The sequence below is a fragment of the Sinocyclocheilus grahami genome, unplaced genomic scaffold (assembly GCF_001515645.1).
Source record: "Sinocyclocheilus grahami isolate Dianchi unplaced genomic scaffold, SAMN03320097.WGS_v1.1 scaffold311.1, whole genome shotgun sequence".
In the NCBI taxonomy this organism is placed as follows: domain Eukaryota; kingdom Metazoa; phylum Chordata; class Actinopteri; order Cypriniformes; family Cyprinidae; genus Sinocyclocheilus; species Sinocyclocheilus grahami.
In genome coordinates, this window is record NW_015505490.1 from 1,672,146 (window position 1) to 1,681,756 (window position 9,611).

At 38.9% G+C, this 9,611-nt stretch overlaps 1 protein-coding gene across 1 annotated transcript in view; it reads right to left on the minus strand.

Annotated features, from left to right (window-relative positions):
- The window catches only part of LOC107601698 (ubiquitin carboxyl-terminal hydrolase 32-like), a 51,690-nt gene extending 42,990 nt beyond the window's left edge, over positions 1-8,700 (minus strand). Inside the window, exons 1-2 of the mRNA XM_016293955.1 lie at positions 8,691-8,700; positions 7,720-7,847 (exon numbers count right to left, since the gene is read on the minus strand). Coding sequence (XP_016149441.1) covers positions 7,720-7,847; positions 8,691-8,700 — 138 coding nt within the window. The remainder of the gene's footprint in view (positions 1-7,719; positions 7,848-8,690) is intronic.
- Between the last annotated feature and the right edge of the window lie 911 nt (positions 8,701-9,611).

Consider the following 9,611-nt stretch of genomic DNA (forward strand, 5'->3'; position numbering starts at 1 on the left):
GGGAATACATCAACTTAGTGCTGTGGATCGCCGGATCGGCTTTCACCGTGGACGAAGCCCGGGGTCGTCACATGTGCTTACCGCTCTTTCGTCGGATCCGCCGGCTGCGCCGTTCTCAACCCCGCCGCCTCTGCTCACTCTAGCCCGGCCTCAGCTCACGCTAAGCTGGCCTCAGCACATGCTAAGCCGGGGCTTCCGCGGCGCGATGCAATGCAACGCAACGCGTAAAAAGACAGTATAAGTCATTATAATCAGTAATTATGTCCCCACTGGATGCAACAAATGCCTCGTTTGTAATGGGTTTTCATGTTTTTGTATCGTGGCTCCGGCCGGGACACGGCATATATTTCCGTATTGCGCAAGTGTAAAGCTCTGTTTTGGGGATTACGTCTCTTTAGATCAGGCAACCCAGTTGTGTTCCTCTGATTAAACTTGTTGTAGCCTATATATGCTCTATTCATTCTTTTTTAGAAACCTCACACTTTTCTACTCAATTTTAAATGTTGTAAAATTTTAAACAAATTAAGCGTGGTCCACTGCTGCACACATGCCACAATATCGATACAGGGCCAGCTGTATCGATACTCGTATCGTCAAATCTCTGTGATGATACATCATCGTATCGATATTTTGAACACAGCACTAATGAATAGAACGCAGCAGCAGTTTTGTGTCGGGGATTTGTCATGTCGCCACTCGTGTCCGGTGTAGACACGGTGTAACATTGGTTTTGTTTAGTTTCACAGAACTAATCGTTGCCTGGGTTGCGTACGTATGTGTGGGGTGGAGCTATCAAAATAGGGGCGAGACCCTTTTGGGGTAGGGGCGTGTTTGTTTTGGTGATTTCAAAGGTAAACATTGGCTACCAGAAATCGCTTACCACACCTTTAATGATTGCTATCGGGATGTGAAGAGACTTTCAACCAGCATAACAAAAAATATTTCTGAAGACAATCACCTATTGCACCTTTAAGCAAAACCATAACTATAAAATAAAACATCAATACAAAATACAAAACAAAAACAAAATTTATGCCTGTGAACTTTTAGCCAAATGATAGTAAATAAAAAACAAATATTTAAGCAAAACACTAAATAGAAAAAAAAAAAAAAAGTTTACTAGACATAATAGTACATTTATTGGCAAACTGACCAGTTATTCTGTTTTTCTACTCACCAAAACCTATTTATATTATAATTATTTGTTTATAAAACAAACAAGATATGATATAGATAGATAGACAGACAGACAGACAGACAGATATACAGATTAAATAACAAAACAAATTTATGTCTCTGAACATTTTGGTATTTTCATTCAGCACTGTATTTCACACACACGCACGCACGCACGCACGCGCGCGTACGCGCAAATGAAGAGCCTGTAGCCGGTGAAGGAGTCTCCAACCACAACCACAAACACATATCATCTGCTGATATAAGGTATTTCGTTGCACTTTAATAAGTCATCTGAACGGCCTATATATGTGCAATATTTTAACCGAGCCCTCACTAACGGAGTTTAATGCCACTGTTGCCACAGTTATGTTAGAACTCATCTCATTCTTGTTTCTGTGGTGGTGCGTCGGGCTCATCATGGGGCGTGTGGTCCGGAGCGCTGTATGACTGTTGTATCCGAATATATATGAACTAGCTTTTTAAAATATTTTTGTATTTAACATGTTAGTTTATCAGTATATTTGAAAGTATATTATTTAGATTTGTGGTGCTTCCATACGCTCCCTCTCTCCCGTGCACGGTTTAAAACACCAAATAGTTATGAAATAGCCTATGACAAGTACAGAGAGTCTCTCTCTTGCCCCCACCCACCCATGCACGATAACATCGTCTATCGGCGATCTCACGTACTGGCGATATGACGATTTGAAAAATGACCATATCGCCCAACACAAATATACACAAACACAGAAGCCATTCTTATTGAAAGCTGCTTTTTTAATGAATAATGTAGCATGTTTCTGTGGTGTGTAATCATTGCCCTTTGATGTAATACAAACACAGAGTGACTGAAGGTGGAGGTAATGATCAACTAGAGCATTCCAGAAGCTGACACATGCACAGACAGGAAGTTGGAGGAATAAAGGGAGGAAGTGTGTGATGCTGTGAGGGATTTAATGAGGCTGGGTGCTAAAGATCAGCGTGAGGTGATGGCTGGCTGGCTGCGAGCTGAATTCAGGGGAACCGACCCACTTATTACAGCGATGAAATGAGCAGCTGGGTGCCTGGGGTTCCTCCTGTCTGTGCCTCCCAATCATGGACCCAGCGCGAGATGTCACCTGCAGCCTGTAGATTAATCACCCACGGGATGCAGACACTGACTACCTGCCATCCATACGCATGTGTGGGTGCATGTAGGTTAAGTGAATAATATTGATTTTGAAGAATAGTTAGACAGAGCGGAGTTACAGTCGCACGATTCACCACTAAAAGATCGCAATATTGATTCAAACACCCACGGGATCTTATTCCTAAATGACACAGATTCTGCTAAATCAATTCAACCTTTGACAAGTACGATCACAGAGGAACATTACTATTTTCTGACATTAAAATTGGCTGACCTAACTGTATATAGATTTGTAGGAGTTTCCTTTTCAGATACAAAGTTAATGGGAGGAGAGTATTTAAATGAATCATCCAAGGTGAATAAGGTTTGTTGTAGTCAATTTACTGGTATTTGCACCATTATTTAACGCCCAAAAAAGTATGTCTTAACCCACTTGTTAGTAGATTACCCACACCTGATTCTCATAGGCTCTGCTTGTTTACGACCCTAACGCTAATTTGCGCTGCTCTTGGTAAATTGCATTGGTCATTATGGAAATAATCTGGCTGTGTCTGTGTTTTTTAATTTGCGCATTGTCACCCGCAGAACTTTCCACTTCCATCTGTGCTTTTTTTGCGTTTCCGGTCTCAAGCTAATTTGCCCTGTTTAGTATATCTGGCCCCAAGTATCACAAAAGTACTGGGATAAAATTTTATAGTTCAGATATGAACACTGACATCTACAGTAGAGTAATCAAAACAGAGTAAATCACCTTTTGAAAGTAACTTAAAGCTTCAAATAAAGATTGTATCATTACGCCAGTAGGTGGCGACAAGTTACTGATAAAAATGCATTTATTATTGAATCATTCATTCAAGAGATTCATTCAGAAATGCTGATTCATCTAGTAATGAAAGAATGAAGTCTTTATGAGTGAGTCATTGAATCATTCAAATTAATTAAAAAAATTCATTAAAATTAGGGATGTCAATGATTAATCGATGATCGATTAATTGTCGATAAGAGATGTAGGCCTAATCGATTAAAGCTGTCAATGGCAGATTAAAGGTGCAATAGGTGATTGTCTTCAGAAATTTTTTTTGTTATGCTGGTTGAAAGTCTCTTCACATCCCAATAGCAATCATTAAGTTAAGTGGTCTAAATGTCTATATCTGTATTTATATACTCTGTGGAAGGCGTGAGGACAAAGAAATGTTCGTCCAATCAAAACGCTTGGTCCGAGCGTTTTAATTGGCTTTCCTGTCAACGTATGTATTAGCATACCTCTGCGCACCCGGTTCGCTCAGACAGGATACGTCATCAGCGTGTTCACGCACGCTGTGCAGACAGAGCGAGAATGGCAGACAAACATCAACAACCCGATCTTCCTTCCTGGTATTGTAGTACTGCTAAAGTTTTCTCACCGGTGAATGACATGATGTAGGCAGCCCAGCGGTTCCCAATTCCAGTCCTCGCGCATGTATCTCGCTTAATTAACACACCTGATTCAGATAACCAGCTCGTTTGAAAAGAGCTATCGAAAGCGGTTTCAATAGCGGCACCCTGATGCCCGCAATTTATATACAGTCGCCTATACTTACCCAACGATATAATTACGAGAAAAAGTATTGAAATATTTTTTTTATCCTCCCATCTTGTAGGCTATTTATCCCCTTTAGGGTTTCTGTAGTACACTTCATTTCCTGGGATGGGACGGAACTGGGATGGGACGGACTGCGGGAGAGGGGGTGGGGGGGAAGCAATCACGATGTCAGCTTAACATTGTGATGGCTCTCAGTCATCGGCGATGGACGATGGCATCGTCTATCAGCCCAACCCTAGTGCTATCAGGCTAAAGTTAGCATTTTCCAAGATCTCCTACTGCACCTTTAAGCAATTTAGTTTTGAGGTGCGTGCGGCTCATGCGCAAAATGTCAGTTGTCAGAGGCAGAGGGTGGTGAATTGAATTTTTACCGATTACTGTAATAAAATTACGTTTTGGAATTTGCAACAGAAAGCTTGGGATGAGGTGTATTAGAAATTAGTTCAACACACAAGTGTCTGCAGTACAGAAACATGACAAATGTCTTGAAATAAAACATCTGAATAGCATGAGGTGTCTCTAGGCATGGGCCGATTACCGGTTTCAAGGTATACCGCGATTTGAAAATATTATTATTTATATTAATAATATTTTCCGTTATACCGTTCCTGCGGTATGCTCTGTTTTTCATGTGTCCTCAGAGACTGAAAGTGTAGGAATCCCTCCAGTTGAGTGCCGTGTAGAGAGTAACACGACCCTCCTCCTCCTGTTGGTGTGAGCGCGGTCAGTCACGTGTGTGTAGGATGGCCGAACTTAAGGAGCTGCCCCTGGAACTTACGCGATCTGCAACCGGACATTTTTTGTCTTATTGCAACTCGTCTCTGTTCTGGATTGCACAAACTGCATTGCAATGCAATCATTTTCCAAAATGTAATTTATGTGAAAATATGAAGTCTGTAAACGCCCGTTAACACAGGCCAGAGACGCTGAAGATGGACGCAAAGAGAAAAATACTGTAGCAGGCAGATCACTCACTGTTCATGATGCACGAACTATTGGAAGAAAATCCTCAATATTGATTTGGGGGTTTATATGAATGTGTTCTTCAGAAAAGTTTAGGTGGCATTTTCTTTTAATCGTCTCTGTATAGTTTACAGCGGTAACCAAGGAAACGCTGTATCTTGTGTTCCATGAGCGCCTCCTGCTGTCAGAGAGTGAATCTGCATCTCATTCAGAACTTCTGCTGTTTGCTTCGTTCAGGCATGTAGTATAATTTCACAAAGCTAGGCAGAACAGAACATTCGGTTTTTGCTTCAAATTGGGTTATTATTAAATCAAATGATGTATATGAAATGATATAACTAAATGATATGAAATGATATAAATGATATGTATATGAATTATATTACTAAAATTAAATAACTGTAATTACAGATTTAGGTTAAATAAAGATGTCAGTCTTTATTTTTCTTCTTTTTAGGAAACAAATCAAAGAAAAAATAAACAAATGTTACTGTTCCTAATATTCTGTATGTTGCTCAAAAACTAAATATATTGTGTTAGGCATGTTAAATATATTGGGTTTTTTTTACCCAGTCATTTAAAAATAACACATTTTAGAGCTGTAACGACAATACCGTGAAACAGTGATATTTTTGCTTAAGGTTATCATACCGTCAAAATCTCATACCGGCCCATGCCTAGGTGTGGCTGTGACTCCGGGCCGTTTAATTATGAGCAAAATAAGGTGGTAATGTGGCCATGACACCATAGCCAATATTCCTTAATTAAACCGTCTTTCTCCATTCTCAAACAAGTGAAGAACTACATTTGATATTCAATGACTGACTGCAAGCTGAACGATTTTGCAGACCGAGAACACTGTCTTGCAACGGTGTCTATGGATTAAATTTTTTTGAGTAGGTAATATTATATATTAAAATGGGATATCTGTATTGCTTATTATGATCTAATGTTTGATCTTTACATCGTCCCCCATTCTTTGAACAAAAATTAATAACATTATTCATTAACAAAACGAATAAGACAGATAACATGATATACCGTACTTGTGTGTAACACAAATAAATGAAAGACCTATGGATTTTCCTCTTACTTTCAAACGAATGCTTAGTTTTTGGTTCATTATTAATGAAAACACAAAAACAATAAAATAGTACAATAAAAAACCCCGCTTATATTAAAGTAATTTTTATTAACAAAATGAATAAGTCATTTGACATTTTATCAAATGATCATAATCACATCTATTAATTTTATGAAAACATATCCTACTACTAGCCTTATTGTTGAACAATTGTGATCTCTATTTTAAACAAAAAATTCTTAATTTATCCAGAAATGTAGCAGCTCTAAGTAAAGTAAGTGAATGTGTGAAGCGCTCAGAAAGCATCACTTTAGCAGAAAATTTACTTGATAAAAGCATCACAAGGTACTTGGCAAGAATCAGGATTAGTAACAGTGCAAGGTTGTGGGAAAAGAGCTAAAAATAACCACATCTATCGCTCTCTCTCTTTGTTTTTCTTGGATGAGTAGCAGCTTTATTCTACTGAAGGAATTTCATTGGATTGCAGCCATGACTGAAAGTTCATAATAATACCTGACGAAAGATTCATGACTGTAGAGTCAAGTCTTGTTAAAGGGCTCCATGGGTTTTAAGGACTTCTTTTAATTGACACTAAAACATCAAAGAGATAAGCCCCCTCATAAAGTGATTTTAGAGTATTGATCCGATACATTATTCACAAAAAAACTGGCTGAGAGCCACACAGAAACAAGCCGAAAATAACTAGCCAGGCTGGCCTGCAAATACTAGTTCCTATGACAACAAGTACACGTGTGGACCCGACAGGTTTCTGCTGAAATGGAGGGGGATCTCTGTATGATTCATCTTACAGAGAACAGCCTGTAGAGATACAGGAGGCAGGTACTGAGGGCCACATGAACTCACAGTTACAGCGGTCAGGTCATGGGGAAGTCTTTAAATGTCAACCGATTATGTGCGAGCATGTTTTACCATATAGCTCCATATTTCAGTTAGTGCTTCTCTGGGTTACAATTGGTAACCACATGACTGTGGGTATTTGAAGCATGAGCAAAGCAAAACTGAACTACACAAGAACAGGGAAATAGCTTAGTCAAACAGCAGCCATGAAAAGACTACCAAATTAACAGTGGGGAACTGCATGCTGAAACTAAGTTTATCTAAGCTTATCTAATGGGGAAGTCGTGGCCCAATGGTTAGAGAGTCGGACTCATAACCCAAAGGTTGCGGGTTCGAGTGTCGTACCGGCAACGATTGTAGGTGGGGGGAGTGAATGTACAGCGCTCTCTCCCACCTTCAATACCACGACTGAGGTGCCCTTGAGCAAGGCACCGAACCCCCAACTGCTCCCCGGGCGCCGCAGCAAAAATGGCTGCCCACTGCTCCGGGTGTGTGTTCACTGCTGTGTGTGTGCACTTTGGATGGATAAATGCAGAGCACTAATTCCGAGTATGGGTCACCATACTTGGCCACATGTCACATGTCATGTCACGTCACTAAGCTTTTGTAACCATCATGTATCATTTTCTGTCTTTTTTTTAGTCAAAAGATGTAGTCCGAGCACAAAATATAATATACAATTAATTTACATTCTAATAATCTTTACATCTAAAGATTACATCTAGAAGACAGTAAAAATACTATCAGATGAATATGTACTATTTGTAGCATCTCAGAAATAAGCCAGGGGAACAGACCAATCAATCGCAGAACTGTTAAAATATGAAAAACAGCACTGAAACAAGCAGTGGGTGGCTGGAGAGAGATCATGATGCTGGGAGTTGTTCTAATGATATTTATATGTTGTATCAAAGCTTGACTAACCTCTGCAACCTTTAGAGGAACTCCATCGCCCAGTACTTCCCTGTAGAAGCATTGCTGGGTCATATACACAGACAGGCCACTGGTCCTCTTGAAGGCATCTCGCAGACGTTTGAGCTCCACATCGGTAACTGTGAACACAGTAGGAAGTTGTCAGACAGCTGTTCAGTATATGAGGTGGTCATTAATAAAAATTACTTTAAAAAGAGGTTCACTGTGTATTATACTAACACACAAGATATTGAAATGCCACCTTTTGTCTAAAGACCTCTTCACACCAAGTTTGATGCCTTATTTACATCTGGTATTAAATGATGCAAAATATTCACACAGTTTCTAAAAAGGAAGGACTGAATATCAAAAAGAAAAAAAAAACAGAATAATTTGTTAACATTTGAATTAAGCTATTAATATATATATATATATATATATATATATATAGTTTTTAATGTTTTTGAAATAAGTCTCTTATGCTTCAAAAAATACAAAATCTCACCCCAAAATGTTAAGTGGTAGTGTATATTATTATAATTTATTATTAAAAATATAAATAAACAAGAAAAGTAAAGTGAGAAAAATCAGGACATGATGCATGCCAGATTCAAACTTGACTCAGTGTAAGCATAAGGCTCTTTGTCGTCCTCAAAACCGACAACTTCGAACAGTATGATATTTCCGAATTCGCATCAAGCGGTTCATCATTTCATTTACTGTACTTGTTATGCAGTTTTTCCATGCTGAAAATTCATGTTTGGTGCAAACAGGCCTTGAGCCTGAGAAAGGTAGCTCTGACTGCTAAGTCAAAGTCATTGCCATCTTTGCACATTTCTCTCCTCTAGCTCAAAGCATGTTGAGTTATGATGGCAGAGAGGGACTACGGCCAGTGCTCTTTCATATCTCTCTCACACGCACACACACTCATCCCTTTTAAAACATCACTGTCTCTACAGCCTATATTTAACCTAGACACTTACAGGAGGCCATTGCTGCTTCTTGCCATTCATAGCCTTGTACTGCCTAGCACAATACATCACAGACCTGCTCATAAACCACAGCACTGTTCTATCTGACCCATCCATAACAGGGTCAGGGCCAAGAGCAGAGGGCCAAAATATGATGTTTTCTGCAAATGGGATATTTCCAGAAAGGTTTTCTGACAGAACAGTCTTTGACTTTGAAATACCACTAATACAGACATCCAATTCAAGAACACTTAAAGGGATAGTTCACCCAAACATTCTGTCAACATACCATCAAGTTCCAAAACTGCATACATTTCTTTCTTCTGCTGATATTATGAAGAATATTTACATTTACATTTAGTCATTTAGCAGACGCTTTTATCCAAAGCGACTTACAAATGAGGACAATGGAAGCAATCAAAATCAACAAAAGAGCAATGATATACAAGTGCTATAACAAGTCTCAGTTAGCTTAACGCAGTACACGTAGCAAGGGTTTTTAAAATAATAAATAAAAAGAAAACGGATAGAATAGAAAAAGAATAAAGCAAGCTAGTGTTAGAGGTCTTTTTTGCTTTTGTTAATTGTATGATAAATGAAAAGAAAACAGATAGAATACAAAAAAGATTAGAAAGCAAGTGTTAAGTTAGTTTTTTTTATTTAAAGAAAACAAGCAGCAAATTAATAGAGTGCAAGTCTAAAAGGGACAAGTGTTTTTTTTAAGAATAGAATTAGAATAGAGAGTGCTAGAGTTAGAGGGTCAAATAAAGAAGGAAGAGATGTGTTTTTAGCCGATTCTTGAAGATGGCTAACGACTCAGCTGCTCGGATTGAGTTGGGCAGGTCATTCCACCAGGAGGGAACATTTAATTTAAAAGTCAGTGAATTTTGTGATTTTGTGCTTCTTTGGGATGGCACAATAAAGCGACGTTCA